The sequence below is a fragment of the Struthio camelus genome, chromosome 14 (genome assembly GCF_040807025.1).
Source record: "Struthio camelus isolate bStrCam1 chromosome 14, bStrCam1.hap1, whole genome shotgun sequence".
Lineage (NCBI taxonomy): Eukaryota > Metazoa > Chordata > Aves > Struthioniformes > Struthionidae > Struthio > Struthio camelus.
In genome coordinates, this window is record NC_090955.1 from 14213236 (window position 1) to 14235103 (window position 21868).

At 40.4% G+C, this 21868-nt stretch overlaps 2 protein-coding genes across 2 annotated transcripts in view; one reads left to right on the forward strand and one right to left on the reverse strand.

Annotated features, from left to right (window-relative positions):
• Positions 1 to 3778, reverse strand: part of SUCLG2 (succinate-CoA ligase GDP-forming subunit beta) — a 134759-nt gene extending 130981 nt beyond the window's left edge. Inside the window, exon 1 of the mRNA XM_068906758.1 lies at positions 3620 to 3778. Coding sequence (XP_068762859.1) covers positions 3620 to 3703 — 84 coding nt within the window. The 5' untranslated portion in view covers positions 3704 to 3778. The remainder of the gene's footprint in view (positions 1 to 3619) is intronic.
• A 212-nt stretch (positions 3779 to 3990) lies between these two features.
• The window catches only part of TAFA1 (TAFA chemokine like family member 1), a 341779-nt gene continuing 323901 nt past the window's right edge, over positions 3991 to 21868 (forward strand). Inside the window, exons 1-2 of the mRNA XM_068906760.1 lie at positions 3991 to 4051; positions 4149 to 4260. The gene's annotated coding sequence lies outside the window, so the exon portion shown is untranslated. The remainder of the gene's footprint in view (positions 4052 to 4148; positions 4261 to 21868) is intronic.

The following is a 21868-nucleotide window of genomic DNA, read 5'->3' on the forward strand; positions in this document are numbered from 1 at the left end:
AAGATTGAATTCCGCTACAGAGTGATCTCTAGAGTGTTTGTCACAGCTCTTCACAAATATTGGTCCAGTAAGAGCAAGTCTAAATACGCTTGTCCACATGCACTACAGACAACCAAAATCTTTTATCTTCTTGAAACACTCGGTCAGATTTAAACTCCAAAAGCACGCATACACACACATACATACATAATCTATCAAGAATACAAAAAGTGAAAAGAGTAAAAAACTTTAACGCTTCTAAAAAGGTAAGGAGACAAAGGGAAAGCAGAAGGACAATAAAATATTTTCATGTGATTGGATCAAGTACCATTTGTTCCACCTTTAAAGTTACATAAAAAAATGATTGCTCTTGTAGGTTATAGTGACTGTATCCACACTGTCTCAAGAAAACTTCTATTTCAATACAGTTATGAACAGCATCACCAGTCTTGAAATAGTAAGAAATTTTAAGACAGATACAAATAACACTCCCATAACAAGTTATCAAGAAAGGTTTTAAATCTCAGCAGGTATCTACTCTGTACAACGCTACCAAAATAAGAGAGGGCACTGTTTCAGAAACAAAACTGATATTCTGTGGTCCTCACCTCAATACAAAAAGAATTTAAGACTGTCTCCTGGTACCAATAAACTAATAGAATTACTCACTGCTAAGCTAAACAAATACACCACTGGTTACAAGATTGGAGTTTTGCAAACACATGGAGTAAACACATGAAAAGATAATGAAAATCCCAAAAGATATACTTTTAAAAGTTCAAGACTTATTTCTTGATAATAGCCTTACTGTATGGAAGATGCTGATCAATGTGAAAAGAACAACGTTACAGGCTTTGAGAACAGCTTTGGCTACACCAGACAGCTTGTACTACTTTGTACATAGTGTCTGTTCCTTTCAAGATACTGTTTATGCAAAGAAAAGCAAACCACAAACAGGAAAAAAACCCACTCCATTTTATCAGTGTAATTTGCGCTCTGAATTAAAGTAGCAAGTGATACAAAGGAGAACAATTCCTTTAATGAAATGAATCTCTTACTCAGATGCCTTACCCTACTTTTTAGCTCAAAAATCCAGACTCTGGCTGATAAAGTTATTCGGACACTTTCAGGAAGGTTTGTAGTTCAGTCTGAGATGGCAGAAGATTAGGAAATGATTTAAACGGGAATTATGTATTTTGAAATTAAGAATTTGATTTGGTGATGTACAGTATTGATGCCTTCTTGAAAATAGGCTATTTGGATAACATAAATCTTGGGAGGTGCTCTCAATATCTGTCAGAGTTCAGAAACAAAATGATAAAATGTGATTTAAAATACGAGTTCAACATCTCTATTTCATAAACAAGAAACATAAAAATGTAAAGGGGAAAAAAAAGTTGGTCATCTTAAAATCCCAAGAATACTCTTGAGATCTGAGCTGATATCCATTGCTTTCAGCAGGGCAACATACAGGATAACTCCATGTGCCCTGCTCTGAGAATAGAGCGTGGACACCCTAAGTTCCGCCTCTACCAGTGAAAAGCCGCTACAGCACGTACCCAAGGACGGCAGCAAAACCGAGCTCACCCAAAGCAACTTTTACACTTCACTCTGAGACGACTCAATCTAGACAGTGCTCCATACTCAAGCGCACGGATCAGAGCCCTACAAGAATAAGGATGCATATAAAAACAGGGAAGTTACCTCAGTTTCTGATTGTAGAATCACGATCACATAAATACATATAGCAGGAAGAATTCTCCAACTATATAACGCATAAACACCAAATGTACTGTTGGGACTGACAGGATTTTATGTTTTTATATATATATATATATACACACACACACACACTATATATATCCCTTTTGATTAATCTGTACATACACACATATCTGCACACATATATATACATGAAATGGACATATACTGAAACAATGAATCCGCTGCATTTAATTACCAAATATATACCTACCATTACATAAGAAGAGTTGGGAACTAAAGATTTTAGAGTCAAAACTGAGCCAAAAACGAACAACGCACTACCTTCTCTCAAGTTAAAAGACGATCCACATAAAGTAGATGTCCTATGCAAGCCCTGCTCAGCACCTACAACAGGCTGTATCTGATAGACATCCCAGACACGGGATGTCCAGCAGGCACGCACACCGTCCCCAGCAGCAGTGCCTATGGAGAAGAACTAAGCAGAAATAAGTTTCCTCTGCTCCAGAAGCTTTTGCTTCCTGGAAAATGCTTATGCTCCGAAGCATGGACCAAAGTTGAGTCCTGTGCAGCTGCTGATTCGATAAAGAGAGAAAATAAAGGAGCTTGTTGCCAAAGGCACCAGAGCTGCCTAAAACAAACACATCTCATTTTATCTTCAGATTTTCTACTGTTGGGCCCCGTTCTGCAGTCAAGGTGAATAAAAAAATTCCTGTTACGTCTTGGAAGAACTTCCAAGTTAAAGCTTTATAAGGAGGCTCCATTGTTCTATTCCATAATAGCTTTATGATTCAAAACAGGGAAGCTGTAACAACCACCTGCCTTTCCAGGTTAAGGCAACCAGGCAGCCTCAACCTGCTCTGACCTTTGCTGCAGCGCTGCAACTCTGAAACCTGCAGAACCACACCAAAACCAAAGCGGCTCACACCCTAAGGCGCTACTGCTGTTGAAAATACACTGCTGTGGTTTTTATAAATAATGCACTTTACGCATGACATCCCCCTATTTCTGGTATTAAAATAATCAAAAGTATTTTAAAAAGGGTGGAGGGTTCACTCTGCATCACTACTAAACACCAATTAATGGGATTAGGTTTAGCAGCATTGATACATTTTCAGTTTCTATTAAGAAAACTCTAAGCGAAACTTACGAGAAAAACAACTCAAAGCAGCAAAGCTAAGAGGCCACACTAGGAACCTTCAGAAGAAGGTCTCCGCTGACTTAAACCTTTGCACTCGCACCTCAGCTGAAATCACAGAGGCGCTGGTTCGGCCCTCCTTCCCCTGCCTCGAGGGGAAGGGGCGAGGGCCCGCTGCCCAGGGGCCCTTCCGCGCTCAGGTCTCCCGAGAGCACCTCTGCTCAGCAGCACCCGCCAGGCTCACCCGACAGACCAGCTCTGGGGGCTTTTACACCCAGTTCCTCAGCACCTCTTGGGACAGGGCTGGCCAGAGGCCAGAAACCGGGGCGGGCAGAGCCTCCCCAGGCCTCGGCCTGGATGGAGCCTGCCAGACACTGGGCACGAGGGAGCGAGGGTTCTCCGCGTTTTTTTGTAAAGTATGTATTTCTGCAGCTAAGACACAGCGCGCTTTCAGGTTTAACACATCCTTCAGGATTTGGGAACCTAACGAGGCAGAAACCTGCGGAAAGATTAAAACAAGCAAAACGGAAAGTCTCCCCTCAGCCGCGGGCAACAGGCGTTTCCGGGAGGGAGCCCGCCGAGGCCCCACGAGGGCGAGGCGGCCCAGGCCGGCGGCGCGGGGCGGCGGGCGGGCGGGCAAGGCGGTCTCGGGGGACGGGGAGAGGCCCCCCCGGGTCCCCCGGGGCCCCCCCGGGTGCGGGGCCCCGCTGCCCCCCCCCCCCCACCGCGAGCCGGGCAGGACGCGGCGGCCGGGGCCGGGACCAGGCCGGGCTCACTCACCGCGAAGCTGCCCCGCAGGCGGGCGGATCTCAGGGCCAGGTCCCGCAGCACAACCCCCGCCTGCCCAGCCAGCGGAGCCGCCATCTTAGCCGCGCCGCCTCCCTGCCTGCCCCGCCGCTGTCCCCGCCCTGCCCCGCGCCCCCGGCGGAAGCTCGGCGCGGCCGCGGGGCGCCCACCCCTGGCGGGGGGGCGGGCGCGGCGCCGGGGCGGCCCCTGCCGCGCGGGGAGCGGAGCGGGGAGGGGGGCGGACGTTTTGGCGCGGGACGCTGTGAGGGGAGGGCGCGTGCGGAGGCCGGGCCGGTTGGGGGAGAGGGCGGCTTGGGGCCCCCTGAGGGCAGGGGGAGAACCGCGTTGGGGAATGGCGGGTGGGGCTACGTCTGTCTCTGTGTGGGAGCTGCGTTGCCAGTGCGGGATGACAGCCGGGAGCTGCAGGTGATTGCCTAGTGGAGGTGCTGGCCATCGTCTAGTTTGTCTGGGCCTTTTTTTTAATGACTAAAAGGTTTTTGGTTTTTTGTTTTTTGTTTTTTAGGATATAGTAAATTCAGCTAATAAGCCCTGCTGGGATTCAGCTGACTCTTCACAGGCACTTTAATCCGCATTTCAACTTCCATAAAGTGCCTCAGCTCATTTTGCATCCACAGGTAAAAAAAAAAAAAAAAAAAGATAAAAAAACCTAGTAGTTAACACCAGAATTGAGGCACTGAATCCCAGCCCTCCAGGAGGGTACTTAAAACCAGAGTGCAGGTAGCTCATGACTCACAACATGGGTGTAAAATATCACATACAAAAGTCCCTGGCTGAACTGTGGTGTCATGGAAGTCAGTTCTGGAAGCCAAATTTATAAAAATACCTCATGCCATCCATGTGGAAAGACTTAGAGGCTGGGCTGGACACAGGTTTAGCGTGTCTGGAACCTGAAGCAAGCTCGTGAGCCAAGTGGCATGGTCTGTGTAAATGCAGTCTCCATGTGGAGCCAGCTGAGGGCTTCTCTATGTGTTTGAGGTTAATAGCAACCTGGCTAATTCAGCTGTGAGTAATGCAGTTAGGACTTTCTGTGCAAATTAAATAATTCACACAAGGTAGCAATTAAAAGTGGTGGTTGAAAGTGAAAAAACTGAAATATTGCTAAAAACTGAGCAACAGATTAAGTATCCTTGCAGTTTTACAACTTCATATTGAATTTACCTATGTATAAGCATGCAGAGTTTCAGCATTACATACAAACATGAGTTATGCTGAGCATTAGTCAGTGTTTTATGATCAAACAGTAAGGAACAAAAGGCTTAAATCCCCCTTTTCTAGTCAGGATGTGAGGTCAGACACAGGAGAATGCATCTGTCAGTGCTTAGGACTCATACTCCTAAACAGGTCTTTTTTAAAAATCAGGACTGAACAACTCCTTTATTGGAATCTAATCAGCAAATAAATTGTACTTCTATTAGGAAAAAATCTACAATTTCATAACAACTGAGATTCTAGAAAAACCTGAAATTGAACAGTTTTGTCTTTGTCATGGCAATTTAAGTAATGTAATGTGTTTCAATAAAGAATCTGAAGATGCTGCTTTTTGATAGCATTGAACAATAATGTATGGTACCCAGTATTAATCTAGGTGTTATTGTATGCTTGTTCTTTCAGAATATTATATATTGACTTCAGTGTTATAATGGAGGAAATATAATTTCATTTTTAGTTTCATGACTGGACCAGTAAGCACACTGTTACCTACTCATACAAACTATTATGGCTGTCTGCATTAGGTTTATATATATAACAGGTATATAAGCTTTCGGATAATGTGCGTGGATTGCATGCAACACTATCATTTAATGCTATGAGGAGCACTTTCCTTGCATAATATAAATAGTAGAGAATCTTTTTTACTGTATTTTTTATTGTTTAGATTTGGTAAATGGAAAAACACTGTGCTAACACGCAGTCTGGGTTAGTCACCAGGACATGATTTCTGTTTATCTCTGGGGTAGAAGATACCTGATTTTTAACTATGAGGGAGATGAAATACAGAGATGTATTGCCTTCATATTCAATCTCCATGCAAGTACATGTAAACCAATGGAGACTTAGACTGAGCAGGTCAGTGAGCAGGGCAAGCAGGAGCCAGCTTTGTTGGAGTGTGGAGTAGAAGGATATGTGTGTGGGTGCATGTGATAAAAGAGAAACACAATACAAATTATCTCTGGGAAACTCATTTGGGACGCAGGAATTTGGGGCCAGTTGAAGAGTGGTCCCAACACACGCTCCTCATGAATAAGGAGGGACGGGGAGTAATCTTCATAATAAAAAAAGAGGTAGGGGAAGAGAGGCTTGTTTCAAAGTACACTCCTCTAGGCTTCCAAAGATTGCTCCCTGTATCTTTCATAGGTGTGCAGCACTTGGGAAGGTGCTGCCTTTCGCAGATCTTCTCTGGCATGCATAAAAAGCTTGATTTTAGTCCTAGGCTTTTTATTAGTTGATCTGCTTAAGGTAGTACAACCAGTAATGCTTTTGCAATTCAGCAAAGTTTAAGGAAACATGCGGTAAGGTGTAACTCTATAAAGTGTCATTCAGCCTAAATGGTAGATAATTCTTAACTGTAAACATTTAAAAAAAAGAGAGGAGGAGGTTACCTTATCACAGGTAAACAAAAGCATCATCTTAAGTGTTTTTGCATTTCCTCTTCTCTATTGTGGCAGTACTTGTTAATGAGAAAATAGTATACTCAGTTTCATATCCGTACAGATTACCTCCCAAAATATTATTTGCTAAAGACGGATGTCACACCCAGCACGATTGGTGTATCCAGTGGTTCAGAAAGGTTATTTATCATTAACTTTTCATTTAACCATAAAACCATTTGACAAATGCAAGCTCATTACAGCTAGCACAGCTGAATGGAATTTTTTTTTCATAATGATTTTCCCTGGATAACATATCTGAGCTCATGCTGATACGTATCAGGAATAAAATCACTATTACAGCAGTGAAGCAAGGAACATTTATATTTTTATGAATAGCGTAGTCTTCCAGTTTAGACTGAAATAGCATTAGGCCAAATACAGCTTTCCGTATTCACATAATTAGTCTTATGACTTCAGTAGAGTGTCTGTAAGTCAGGCAAGCCTAAAAGTTCTTCATGTGTATATTACATTGTAATTGTACTTGTGTCAACTGCAGAACACAGATTTTATAGTCGTGTGCATTTCCTAGAGAATAATTTCGTCTGTCTGTGAAAATGGAGATAACAGGACTCATGCTCTATAGAACCTGATGCTAAGTTCTGCCAAGCTACTCTCATAGCAGCATAAGAAAGGGAGCAAGGCTGGAGTGCTTCTGGTACATAGGTTCAAAGAGTATATCAGAAGAGCCTGGAAGCATCCTTGACAGGAGTAAGAAACAATTGATAAACCAAGGCAGTTAAAGAAAATGAAGTTAGAAAAAAAAAATCCAAAAAGAGAGTGGCTCATTAAGGATAGTTGCAGCCTCAGGGTAGTCTGCCAGTATTTGTGGAGGAGGAAAAAGTGTCTATACCAAAAAGAACTGCAGAAAACAAGGTACCAGATTCAGACACAACATTCCCAAGAATATTGCATGAGCGTAGTAAAACTGCAGCAAATTAACTATTAGAGTAGTCCCAATGTTGGTGACTGAAGAACAGGGAGCGAGATCACAGACCAAGAGCCTAACAGGGTCACTATAGAGTATGGGTCAAGTGCAAGTACCTCTGAGTCTGAGATGCTGTCTCAGTCAGCATATAAATATATAAATTCTAAATATACAACCAAAAAAAAAAAGGAAAAGGTTATGGTAAGTGGTAAATGTAGCAGTGAGTGGAGGACGGGTCAGAGAAGTTTATAAGGAACTAAAATAAGGATGTTCAATTCTAGAAAACAAAAGGAGGATGACAAAGAATGAGGAATAGAAATGTGAGTGAACTCTTAGGTCACTGAGTTCAGCCGTTGCATACAGCCACAGAATTTCCATTCTTAAAAAAGTAACTGCTTGAATGAAATGGGAGCGATCCTGCAAGCAAGCGGCATTGGTTTTTTGTTGTTGTTTTTTTGCCAGGTAGGATAGAATTTGCTAGTTGCACAGTCTTGAGCAAATGTAGGAGCTCTATGTAATGCTGCATCATCAATCTATTTAAATATCGTTTTGGCTTTTTCATTTTCAATTGACATGCACCTCTGCAGTATCTAATGGAACTTATATGTGGCTAGGAGCAAATGAATAAAGTGAAGCCTTAAAACAATCTTTGTGCCTCCTGCTATCACCAGCCAGTTTAATGCAGTGGGAAGCCAGGGTGCCACGTTGTAACACTGTGATAACTTTGACATGAGTAGTTAAAGCTAGAAACAGAAAAAAAGTGCATACGTAAAACATGGAAGAATTTAAATAAGAAAATGCAGGAATGAGGAGGAAAGGTAGTGAAGGAAACCATTTTAAAAAGAAATATAGTAAGAGAGGTTATACCAGTGGGAGCGGTAGTAACAATAATGCTCCACCTTTTTGGCATCCAACTGTGTAACTGTATAAAAAGGAAAGATTCAGGAATTATGACATAAATTAATTGGCTGTAAACAGTGGAAGCGAGGCATCAATTTTCAAGAGATGTACTGCAACCTTTTGCCAATGGCCTATAATAAGGCAGGCAGGGGATTTCGGGTTTCTCAGCAGAGATAGAGTGGTAGGTCTATAACACTCGATTCAAACAGTGTTGAGAACCCTGATGTTGTGGTTAGAAACACAATTTTATTGAACTTCTGTCAGAGACAATGCAGGACTGTGAATACAAAAAGCATTAAGATCTGAGCTGTGGGATACAGTGGAAGAAAACAACTTCTCAGAGGCTGGACCTCTTTGATAAAATGTGACTATGTCCCCACAAAGACTTTGAAGCCTTTAAAAAGAGTAGACAATCTAAATTCAGGAAAGAAGTGTCCAACAGTCCGAAAAAAGAAAGGTAAAGGCTTACTTGAAGGAAAGGGATGGAGATTTGAATAGCAGCAAACAGTGAAAATGAAAATGCAGTTTCTGTACTGTGTATGTGCTAAGTAATTCAGATTATTATGCAGTCAAACATTCAAACAAGATGCATTGATTTGTCAAAGATGAAGCAGAATCTCAGCTACGTCAATACCATTCTATACATTATATTTAAAAACATACTTAACAGTGAACTATCTAGACCGTAAAGAAAGTTTACAGATGAGGAAATTGCCCAGACAATCAAGTGTGGAGCATACAAACCCAAGGGTGCACGCTTACTGATAGGGATCTGTGAACTCTGTATATGACATTCAGTTACGCTCTTTAACTATTTCACAGTGGTGCTGAAATGCCCGTGTGGAAGAATGAAGGCAAGATGGCACTGCTTCAGGAAAAATTATTTGAATGCTAGCAGAACAAGCATTGTTATGTAGGATTGTTTGCGTTCTGCACACTGTCTGCAAAAGGGTGAGCATTTTCCAGGAATGGAACCTGGACCTGACATCACACTGTAGACAGCTGTAACTAAAAAGTGCTCCTGTAAGCGATGTTTGCTTTTGCCAAGGGGAGGAGTCTAGGAAAGTTAGGAAAGCTATATGTGTTCACATTCAGATCTAATTCATGTTTTAATTTACAGATTGCAAAATAACCTTATAGCATGTTGTCCAAACCTGCTATAGGGCTTGAGATTGTCTATTGCAATTATTTTCTAAACCTGTAGCAGGGGCTACTAATATGTGAGGGGTAATTTTTTCCTAATGAATTTTATGGATTGTGGAGGAAGGGAAATTGATTTTTCTGCCAAATTAAGTATTGATTTAAATGTAGCTTTCTATGCCAGCTAGTTTGGGGTCATGGGGTGCTATTTCAGTGGATTTTGTACATTGCTTGCTGTGTTTTCCTATTTTAATACAATGTTTTGCCATGGCTGCAGGTTTCACTTTCATTACAATTGGCTGGACATCAGCAAATGGTTCAGTGATTACAGAACTTCGTGAAAATAATGAACTTTCTGAGCAGTCTAAGAAGTGCAACATTGTTTAGAAAAACTTAAAACAAAACCTAAATGCCCTGCTAGAGATAATTGAACTGCCTAAACATAAAGCAGGACAACAACAGTTATTATGGTATTCAGTGCATATACTCTCTGTCTTGTTCTTTAGCCCCCATTTTTGGACATGCCATTTAATGTCATTTAATGACATGTAATGTGAAAGGAGGATTCTTGGCCTTAGGTGATGACAGGAGTATTTAGGCCTAATGGAACTGTGCTGCCTTCAGTCATGAGAGCAGGTAGACAATCTGGAAGACCAGTGGTTCGAAGAAATTCCAGTACCTTAAGGAGAACTTGGAGTAGCACTTGTTTAAAAACCATAACTCTTGGGCTTGTGCCTTACACCGTGTAGAGATCAGGTTGGACCAATAGAGCACACTGTCATGAAGGGCTTGCAGTGAGAGAATGTGAGAGAAAGTTAAACTGAATGTGAATTCTCCCAAAGTGCTTCTACATGTAAAGGCTACAGTTTGTAATTTTTTTTTTTTTTTAAACCATTTCTGGTATGTTTCCTGGGCTCAGTTCTGAGACCACCTGTCAGGAGAAAGTGAACATTTATAAATGCAACCGCACAGATCATGTTGTGATTTATTTTGTAATCTGTTGCTTCTGGAACAGAAACTACTAGTGAGTTGCAATATTCCTACACGTAGTACTGGTAAGGGGTTGCTTTCAGGTTTCTCTTTTACTAGCTAAGTTTGTTTATTAATTGTTCAGGATAGAAAATGTATTGAAAATGTAAGTTTCTGGAGCTGAGAATTTTCTTGGAGGTCCTTTCCAATTAGATGCAGGAGGATTTAGGAACATGGTGAGAACATAACATGTAATTGAATAAGAATTGTCCATGCCAGTGGACTATAAATACTTTCCTGACCGTATAGCCTAAGTTGACCAGAATTCCTGTTACATTTGCACGTGTCACCTCCCAGGCACGGAGAAGAGTGAGAGCATAAATAAACTGCATTAGTAGCCACTATTTGAATGATGCTTGCAAACTCTATGGAAATTCAAAGAGGAAATAGGAAGCCTGACAAAAAGCATTGGCTGTACCTCATGGGACAGCATCTATATGAATAAGTTAGTAGGGAGGGTACAGACTCATGGCTGTTTTTTACACAGAAGCATTTTATTTAGTAAAAGAGGCCATAGCATTTATAGGGTAAGGAACAACTTCATTTTGGTAGGACTTTTTTTAGCCTGTAAGCAGAATAACTCCTACATGGTGTGCTTACGAAGACTGTTACAGTCTATAATAAAAATATACGTTCAACTAATTTTACTAACTTCTTGTTGTGGACATGCACAAATAATTGATCACACCTTCAAGACCTGTATGTGTGTACGTGTACATACACTGCATCTTGTTCATGCTTTAGAACAAATTAATAGAAAGCTTCTTTTCTATTGCTGGAGCTAGGAAGAAACAAAAAGAACATCCCCATGGCCTACCTTTTAATATCTTCTACAAAAGCATGTAGGAGTTACTACATTTTTAATTAATATTTATTTGTTAAGCAGGTTAAAACAGGAATCCTTTAGCTTATCAGCTTGGCTGTAGCAGAGCCCACAAAATTCCTCTTAGCATTCTGCATGGAAAAACAAATTGAGTTAAAATTTCTCCAAGAAGCTAATGGTTCTGCTATCAGTCTGATTTAGTAAGGGATGTGCAAGCTTAACTGTTAAATTTCATGCTATCACGTATAGCTTATGTTATGTAGATTGTACTTAAGTGTGTTTTGGTGGTTTTGTTTCTCTAGGAAATTTGGTAAGGTTTTAATGCATAAAAGTGAGTCTATAATCAAATACCAATGGGTATTTTTATACGACCAGTCTGTGCTTCAGAAAATGTTGAATTTTTCCTTTAGTAGGAAAACCAGTGAAGTTCAATTCATTAGAAACAACTGCTATAGAAGATATGTATTTGTTTTGAGAATCATTTAGGCTCAAAATGCATATTGTAGTAAAAATTCAGGGAAACAACAGAAAATCTACATGGACAGCTCATTTAAAGGCTGTGATGATTTGGGGTTTAAAAATAAAATAATGTGCATCTGAAGGGTAGTAGACTGAGGAAATTACTCCTTTTATCTCTTTAGATTTAGCTTCTTTAGACTTTTGACTTAATTTGAGATATTTGTGTTGAGATATGTACTGAAATGAATCAGCTTGTTACTCAAGGCTACATGTGATTTATGTGATGGAATTCAGAGCAGAATTCCCAACAAATGAAAGAATTTGAAGGGATAAATGCCAAATAGTGCAGGAGTCAAATATGACAACTCTCCTTTACAAACAAAGTTGCCATCCTAACTTAATCCAGCTTCTCTGGAACTTAATTTTCATGATATCTCAAGGCAAATGGTCTGTCATATTGCTAAGACTTCTGCTCAGATACTACAGGGGCACCTGAACTGAAAGGTCCTATCTCCTCAGGACACTTAGCTTTAATGGTAAGAATGGTGTTGTGATACAGCATATAAATATGAGCTCTGGTCAATAAACATAGACAAGAACAGGTTTGGAAAGGGATTTCTCTCATCTAGAGCTCCTAGAGAATAGCAGTGAGTATTTTAACCCTCTTCTCCAATCAAGGAGCAGTTAGGTTCATGGTGTCTTACAGCAAAAGCACAGACTTAATAAGCAGTAGTACTGCACCTTACATGAACCTTTTCGCACAATATCCTGCAGAAGTCTCTTCATGCTTTTCAGGCCAGTGTGAGGGACAAGCCAAAGATCCCTGACACTATAAAGGACAGAAGATACATATATCTATGTGTGCGTGTGTATGTATATATACACACACACACATATATATGCATATATAAATGTGTGTGTGTGTGTGTGTACATATATAATGCACAACTTTATTGGCAGAAGATTCATATATCTGATATATATGAGATAAAAAGATCTTCTACTATTTTGTGACATCAGGAAATCTGTAATATTTTCCTTCCTAATTCCTCCATTTTTTCCTGCTTATGCCCTTCAGAATTATGAGGCGGTTTCAGTACGCCTAATACTCCAGAGATTGCTAGCAAACACGTAGAGATTATTTACAGATAACACAGATCAAATTGCATAGAATTCTTAATGTAGCCCAGTCCTGCCCTGTTACATCTCTGCTGTCAGTCTGAACACATCTCTCAATAAGTAACACTTAATATCACAAAGGGCCAAGAGAGATCATCAGTTCCATAAAACTCCACCCAAATGAGAAAATCAGCCTTCGATGAACAGTGAGTACAGACCATCAGAAATCATTTTTCTTGATGGGCAGATGGTGAAATGTGTTTTTAAAGGTAGGCTATTAAGTTTTTGAAAGGCAACTATCAGAGGTCATTTTAGCCTCAGTTGATTATCTCTTAGGCCTTAGCTAAGGCTAAATGGCAAGTTCAGAACTCTCGTATGTACAGCTCTAGTTTGCAGAGTGAAAGGTATTTATCATAGATGAAAGTTGAAGAAAAGAGATGAAGTCAAAGTTAAAGAAAAGTAGAGTCCTTCCTCTTAGCACAGCATGCATGTCTGTGAACTGAAAGCCAATGATTGTTTCATATTTTGCAGCACTTTTGCTCCCTCAGCTATGTTAAACCAAACCAGTTTGCTTGTTACTGAGTTTCTGCTTTTATTCTTATGGAGATGCTGGTTTTGTGTGTCTGGAGTACTCAGTCTTTCCCCAAGAAGATAAGACAGCTTCAAAGAAGAGATGGAAGGGACGCAGAACAAATAGCAACTGTCATGCTAGTCAAAAAGGCATTAGCAGCATGGCCTTATCTTTGTGATATATTCTGAAGCCACTGGACAAAGACGAAACAAAAGCTGGAAGAGAGATTTGGTGTTGCTTTGTTTTGTCTCTTTCTTTTGTCATCTGCCAAATAGTGTGGTAGTCACATATGACAACTCTCCTTTACAGATGAAGTTGCCATCCTAACTTAATCCAGCTTCTCTGGAACTTAATTTTCATGGTATCTCAAGGCAAGTGGTGTGCTAAGACTTCTGCTCAGATACCGCAAGGGCCCCTAAACTGAAAGGTCCTATCTTAAGGCAATTCTCCTCAGTTGTTGAAGTAAGCTGAAATTATCATCAGGAAGCTATTGCTTCTCGTTTATAAAGAAGAACATCAGCTATTAAAGTAATAATACAGAAAGCCTCATTAATTACAGCACACAGTAAAGAACAAAGTGAGTGTAAAGAAGCCAAGCAGATGGTGCAATATAAACAGACTTTTTAAACAGTAACCTTCACAGCAGGGAATGCTGTAGGTAAGAGTGCAGCCTAACTTTCATTAGAACTCTATGTTTAGAACATAGAAGTATTTCCAGATATGTTCTTGGCTGAAAGTTAAATTCTTCTGGAAAGCCTGAGAAAACGAGAAACAATACAATTGATTTCTAACTACAGAGTTGGGGGGCTGGAGGGGAGAGGAAAGGGAGCATGCCGTAATGTTTTTACTGTTTTCTACCATTCCTTCTGCTGCAGTTTTGAAACATTCTATAAACAGCCATGTACTAAAATTTTTCTAGGAAGAAGTTGGGAGGTTAGCAGAAAAAGTAGGGGTATACATAGCTCTGTTTTTGGAGGGTGGAAATGGAGGGGAGGGCTAGAGACTGTTGTGTTAAAGGAGGAGCTCCTGAGGAGCCGTTTTCCCCCAAGGGAAGGAAAAGCAGAGTGAGGATAGTACTGCTTATGTTAACTGCTGTGTTATATGTTAGTGGCAATAGCAAGAGACAAGTCCAGTAATGATGATTCTGCCATTCATATCCAACATTCCTCTGTGTCTAGGAAATTAAGATGTAACGTCCAAGTTTACCTTGCAAACATCCAGAAAATATCTATAATACAAACCTGTAAATTATTTTATTACAGAAGGCATACCCATGGTAAATGCTTATATCATAAAACTACCAAACTAAGTGTGATTTAAGAACTCACTTCCCATCTGGTAACTTACTAGTGCGATTTATTGTAATGAATGAGATGAACGTTAAGAAAAGGCTACCCTCAGTTTCAGTGCAGCAATGCAAGAAGCACTGTTCGTTTCTGCCAGGTAACTTAACTGTCCAGCCCCGGGAGGGCCAGGTGCTCAGCTAGGATAGTTTTTATCCGTGCTGTCTCTGTAGGGTGCCTGTAAACCCCATACGCCTTTGCAGATACCGAGACAGGAATGACCTCAAGCCTTCCTTTCTGCCCAGTATCCTATGATCGCAGTATCCTTCAACAGAAGGATGAGAGAAGGACTAGTTCTTTGTTAATAGCTGAGGTGCATCTATGAAAGAGGGATGCTTGGATATGCTGCAGGTTAGATGCAGTGGCTTGGTAACTCAGAAGCCTTTATTAAGCTAGGAGCTTTTGTTCTCTGCCATAAGTGGACTTTTTGTTTGGGGTGATGAGTTTTAAGTAGGTTCTGTATACTTTGCTAATATTGTTCAACAGCTTAGGTTTTATTGGATTCTTCTTGATGTAATGTGTATAATTGTAGCTATGTATAGTGTATACTCCCAGTTCTTCCAGCTATGAGCTTTGTACTGCCCTAGTGACACATATATTACAATTTTACTTGATTGTTCAATGAAAATCAAAGAATCATGGCAATAAACTGATAACCAGTTACTTTTTTTTTCTTCCTGATATAATTGGAAATTAAATTCAGTTTATTTTTAGTCTGGAAATTTAATTGCAGGAAAACAACATTCAAATAGTCTTTATAAAAAAAAAGGGGGGGGGGACATAATAAGAAAATACTTTTGAACTCAAGCAGCTATTATTTTAATTCTGTAATGTACAATCAGATGGAATTGGAGAAATGAATGGTACTCAACCTGCACGGTTGGCATATGTCCTGAAAGTGAGAGGTAAGCAGCTGGCATGCCCTAAACTCTAGCCCATTTCTTATCTCAAGCTTTTTTATTCGTTATCACTAAAATTGCTGTTCCTCTATGCAAATATCCAGAGTATGGTAGTGTGTATAAAGGATAATCGGAGTAAAGTTGGGTTTGCAACTGTTCTTCCAAGGTCTGAGGTGATTCATTGCCCACCCCGCCTTTACATGATGCCTAGTTTTACAGGCCAGCGTGTGAAAGGCAGCTGCATATGATGCTACCACAGCTCTCCTTTGAGTACCATTACGACTGACACTAAGCTATCCTCAGCTTGCCAGTCCAAAGGACCACCTAGACTCAGGCAGCTCATTGTTTTCTTGGATATATCAATGGTCTTATTAATCTGCTTCTTGAATGTGGCTGGCTTGTGCACAGGCACTAACCTGTACACGGGTGAAGTAGAGAACTCCGGAGAGATTTTGCACAATTTTGAGCACAACAATTCTTATGTCATTAAAATCAAAGGAATTCCATTAAAATGGAATCATTAACGTTTGGAGTATTAGAGTAATGAAATAACAAGTAATAAATTAAAGGCTGTATTGAAAGATGCTGTGTGTGTCTCTGCGTTTGTGTTGTATAAACATTCCTAAGTAGTTGGTGCATATCAGTGCTGTATTCCTTCTCAGCTTTGTTTCTTACTTTTAGAATCAAAGTCCTGCGAAAAAAAATTAGTACTACTTAGTGTACTCAGGAAAAATATTTCATTTTTTAATGAGTTGCTGGCTTATGTCTAGACCTAGTTTTGGCAAATTTTAAGAAGAAATAATGGCATCTGAACCTAGCCCTTCTTGTTAGCAACAATATTTGGAGGAATAGTTTAATGTTTGTATTATTATGTGAAGCTTCCTTAATGTACTACTCCTGAATAGCCTCATTAAAATCAAAGAGCGTGACTATATGGTTGTGCAAACACACAGTTTGACCCAGGAACAGGAGATGTGCCAGAGTTACTGTGACATCCTCCAGAGATTTCACTATTGCTATTGATTTTACATGAAGGCACTCAGATAGTACAGTGATGGACGGCAGTATAAAACCCTAAGAGAGATGGATAGACATGATTAAGTGTTTATTGGCCAATAGTCAGTGCCTTTTCCTTATCCTCTCAGGTCCCAATCCACAGATGATATGCTGTTACTGCTTTTAGCTCCGGGGTTGGTCATTAAATTCAGGCAGAAATAGCTGATATATTTAGGTCTGGAGGTCTCCAGTTCATCACTTGCTTATCTCTGTCCTGGAATCTAACATAGTTTCAATATTGAGGCCTAAATAAATAGCAGAACTGTTGCAAATGTTTAATTTGTTGAAAACTTTTCATTGATTCAAATACCATTAATCTTTAAAGTTTTCGGCTATTTTGTTTATTCCTTGGAGAATTTACCATTTTCCTCTGAGATTATTGTCTGTTGTCACTCTTTCCAAAGGAAGCATAGAAAGCATATTTTATCCTGAAAGGATTTTATCCTCCCTTCATGTCCTGTGTAATGATTTTTAGTTGAATAATGGGAACTTTTCTAGACACGTTTCTAGGATTTCTGCATTAATATCAGACTCCAGATGGAGAATCTTTTTATCAGATAAGCAACCTTGAGAGGGAGTCCTGAATGTTAATGGAGACTGGAACTGTACTCTTTCTTTGAGCAAATCTGATTTCATTTGAATGACACAGAGAATACTTTTAATACTGGTTGTATTTAGAATACTTTTAATCACTGGTTGTATTACTCCTCCAATAAACTACGTACGTTCATTAAAAAAAATTCTGTAATGTGGGAAAATTCAACAGCAATGTGTAGTAAGAAGCAATGAACACATTTTGGAGTTTACTACTGTTTGATGTTTAAATGGCCAACTGTCTTGCAGGTGAATATTCTACTAGATTGTGTTTTTAATGTAGTTAATGGGATTTCCATAAGTGCCCTGCTGTACAGCAAGAAATCTTCCTGGAATCAGGCATGTTTCTCAGAGGACGCTCCATTTCTTTTCCAGCCATTGACATCAGTTGGTAGTGTATTCCTGATACTAGTCCCACTGGGTCTGGCTTTATGAGCTAGGGTGAAGATTTGGATTTCACAGAGATTTTTTTTCCATTTTAAGAGAGAAAGACATACAGTAGAGTTTCGTGTCACAAGCAACAGGCTAGATTTAGCCCAGCTAGAGTAAATAGACATAGATAACAGCAATGGAGTCTACAAAAGCGTGAAGAAAACATTTCCACCTTTGTTCCAGCTTTTTAGTTAAATATAGCTTAAAATTAATACATAGAGTATGTGTGATTTGATTGGAGCTAAGTGAAAAACTTCCAGTGAACACTAAATTACCACAGTTTTTAATTACTATTTTCTGCTCAGGAGATATCTGTAAACTGTGGTCATTTCTTTCCACATAGTTATTATTGAAGGACTAACTCTTCAGAATTTTTAGATTCAATGGATTTATGATGAATACCCTACGTCTGAGATATGTTGCCCCATTGTCACTGGTCAGACCAACAGTCTTTCTGACACTGATAATAATATTCTTAGGAAAATCTACTTTCCACAGATTTGTGCCCACAATGAATTTTGGGCATCAAAACAGTGTAGAAATGGTCAATTGCAAATGCCTTGGAAAAAGTAGTTAAAGCAATGATTGAATATTCATAGCAACTCTCTTTGCATAATGTATCTTTTTACAATATGAGTGTAATTATTTCATAATTTGTTGACATTCCCTAGTGGCATATCAGTGGGTTCTAGGAAAAAAGCTTTAAATAATATTAGTGGGTTTTTGTCTCACCTGAAAATGCAATGCTACACAGTCTTCACCCAGATAGCCTGGCTTGTTGTCTATTGTCACTTGCTTCTTCTAATTATCTCACAAATGCTGCCAGTTATTTAGGTTTGTCACAGCCCTGCCTCAGTTTCCTTTCAGCTGACTTTGAGCTCCATTACAGAACTGCTTAATATATTGCTCAGCATCATTTTGCGCTCCCTTGTCCACACAGTGTGGGGAACGTGTTTCTGATCCGTTTTCCTTGCAAGGGACTCCATAGCAAAGCCGTATCTCATTGTCTTAAAGAAGTACTGTGGTAAACCTTCCTGTTGTGACTGAGTGGGGTAGCTGTTCTTTTCTGATGTACTCCAGCCTTTTTATTTTCAGATATTTTCCACCTTACCTAAGCACATGCATTCACTCGTTTGTTTAGTGGTTTTCCATGTGTATAAATGTGAAACCTGTTTTGGGTTTTTTTTTTTTTTTTTGCTGTTGAGCTCAATCTTAATTTTTTTCAAGTTCATACTTCCACATTCTGGACTTCATGGGCAAATGCCTTAAAATTTTGATTTTCTTAAGCCTAGTCTAAGAATTTAATGGAGATATTGCATTGTATGTAATTACACCTTCTTCCTGAAGATCACTCAATAATTTATACTCAATTGAAATGGAAATCATGGTAGCTTGACCAGCTCTGGTATCCAGTATGTTCCAGAACAATTTGCTGTCATAAAACCACATAGTAAAGCATTGTAAAAAAGCTGGAGGATAGCTGGAAACTTTGTTTAAATTAAAGTATTCCACCAGTACGTAGCATCAAGTAGAAGGTACCGTAGGTTGATATCTTTTACAGAATCACAGAATCACAGAATCACAGAATCGTTTAGGTTGGAAGGGACCTCTGGAGATCATCTAGTCCAACCTCCCTGCTCAAGCAGGGTCACCTAGAGCATATTGCCCAGGATCACATCCAGACGGCTTTTGAAGATCTCCAGCGAAGGAGACTCCACCACCTCTCTGGGCAACCTGTTCCAATGCTCTGTCACCCTCACAGTCAAGAAGTTTTTTCTCAGGTTCAGATGGAACTTCCTGTGGTTCAGTTTCTGCCCATTGCCTCTTGTCCTGTTGCTGGGCACCACGGAGAAGAGGCTGGCCTCATCCTCTTGACACTCCCCCTTCAGATACTTGTACACGTTGATGAGATCCCCTCTCAATCTTCTCTTCTCCAGGCTCAACAGGCCCAGCTCCCTCAGTCTTTCTTCATAGGAGAGGTGCTCCAGCCCTCTAATCATCTTGGTAGCCCTCCGCTGGACTCTCTCCAGGAGTGCCATGTCTCTCTTGTACTGGGGAGCCCAGAACTGGACACAGTACTCCAGGGGAGGCCTCCCCAGGGCTGAGGAGAGGGGCAGGATCACCTCCCTCGACCTGCTGGCAACACTCTGCCTAATGCACCCCAGGATCCCATTGGCCTTCTTGGCCACAAGGGCACACTGCTGGCTCATGTTTAATTTGTTGTCCACCAGCACTCCCAGGTCCTTCTCGGCAGAGCTACTTTCCAGCAGGTCAACCCCCAGCCTGTACTGGTGCATGGGATTATTCCTGCCTAGGTGCAGGAACTGAACAACAGTTTTACCTCAACAACAGAAGCAACAGTACATATGCTGTTTGCATGAGTGTTTAAAGTATTCTAATGCTTTAGCCATTCAACCTTGTTGTAGAGTACACAGTGTAGGCACTCTATGTTATGCACTGAGGTAGATGGTTTATGACTAACTGTTTAATAGCTGTTCTTTAAAACCCGTTCATCATTTACAAAAAAAATTTTAATGAAAACATTGTAATTTTACTAGACCAAAATAATTCATAAGCATTCAATAGTAGACAGAGGAAGCTAAGTGACATTCTAATAGAGGTGCCAGTGGAAGTAATTTTATACTTTCATGTATACTTTTAAAGGAAAGACTCAGAAGGAACTGGAGAACTGGAGCGCTCATAGAGGATGTAATGTGATTTCAGACGGCTGTACTATTTGTGTCCCAGGAGTCTGAGAGGATTTGATTTGATTTGTTTGGCAGTGTTTGACAGTGATCCTCATTGTGATTCTTAATTTTAGTGGCGTTATGGTCTAGTGGTCTAGATCCCTGGGAGCTCAGCTTGCTTCAGCTCAGTCAATGGAACGTGAAAAGCCCAAGTGCATATCTTCCGAAGCGCCATAAGGAGGGATGCTCTGCCCTCCTTAACTATGGAAGAAAATGGAGGACTCGGCTCCAGAAGTGATGGATATCTGTTTTTTCATCATATAGTTGCTGCAGAGGCACAGTGAAATAAAAGAGGGCAAAGACTGTTGCAAATATTACACTGAGCTGGAGAGCAGTGATAAGAAGCTGATAGAAGAATATGCCTTCCAGGTGCAGCTTGAGATTGCCTGCAGAAATACTTGCACATTCTGATTCCTTTCCTTGAGCTGAAAGAGGTGCATGGATTAGGAAGCATAATTCCTGTAGGCTAAGCAACAAACCCTTGGCCACCTTGCTGCTGCCTATATTTATCTCTCTCATGTATTACTGCTTCAGTTTCCTTTTCTTCAGTGATGCATCACCTCTTCTGGTAATAAATCATAGAATCTTTATGGATAATATCTTCATTTTGCATGGCAAATACATGCCATAAATCTCGGTGACGCATAATAGCTGTATATGGCATCTTTCTTCCTATGAATGGCAGAGACAGAGGATCCCATTTTCACTCTGCTGTCTCACTAAAGGAGAGACAAAACTTGTTGATCAACCATTTGGGTGCTGCAGTGATTGATACCAATATGCAGAGAAAGCTGGGGGGGAAAGCCTTAAATACTGGCCTTACCACCTCCTGAAATCCTACAGAAAAAACTCCACATGGATCAAGGTTTCTAGAAGAGGCTGGCATTGGAAATACTTTTACCATGTCAGTTGTATTGTGTCAGCACTGATTCATCTGTCCCACTTTCAGAGCTGAGCTGTCATTGTTATCTGGCACCATGTGGTGTTACGGAGACATACTATCCTGGCTTTACCTGGAGTACTGTTGCACAGTGTAGACATGTATTACGATGACATTATTTCTCCCAGGCAAAATAGCCTCTGCTCATTCTAACCAAGTCTGCACAGCATACGTAGCTTCCCTTTCATGGAAACCCTTCTAAAGAAATCAAAGTACTGGAATGATGAAGAGCGATCCAAAATGAACTAGACTGAACAGGCATTTTCTCATGGGAACAGACATGGATATGGCAGCTCCGTGTTTCTTGTCCCACCTTGACAGCTCAGGACATTTTTGGCAGCCACATACTCATTGTTGTACTTCTTTGGTAAGGAGAATGAAGTGTAGGATCATAGAGCCATAAGCTCCCAAAGTTGGAGCTGACAGCTCTGAAACAAAGACAGCGGGTATTTTCCCTGAGCAGGAGCAGTAGTATCAGGCCGATGTAAGGCAATTACAATGTAAGCTGGTGAAATGAGATACCAGCTTTTCTGATATAACTAGTTTCACAACCTCTAGCCTTCTGAGCATAACACAGAATAATTCATAATGGGA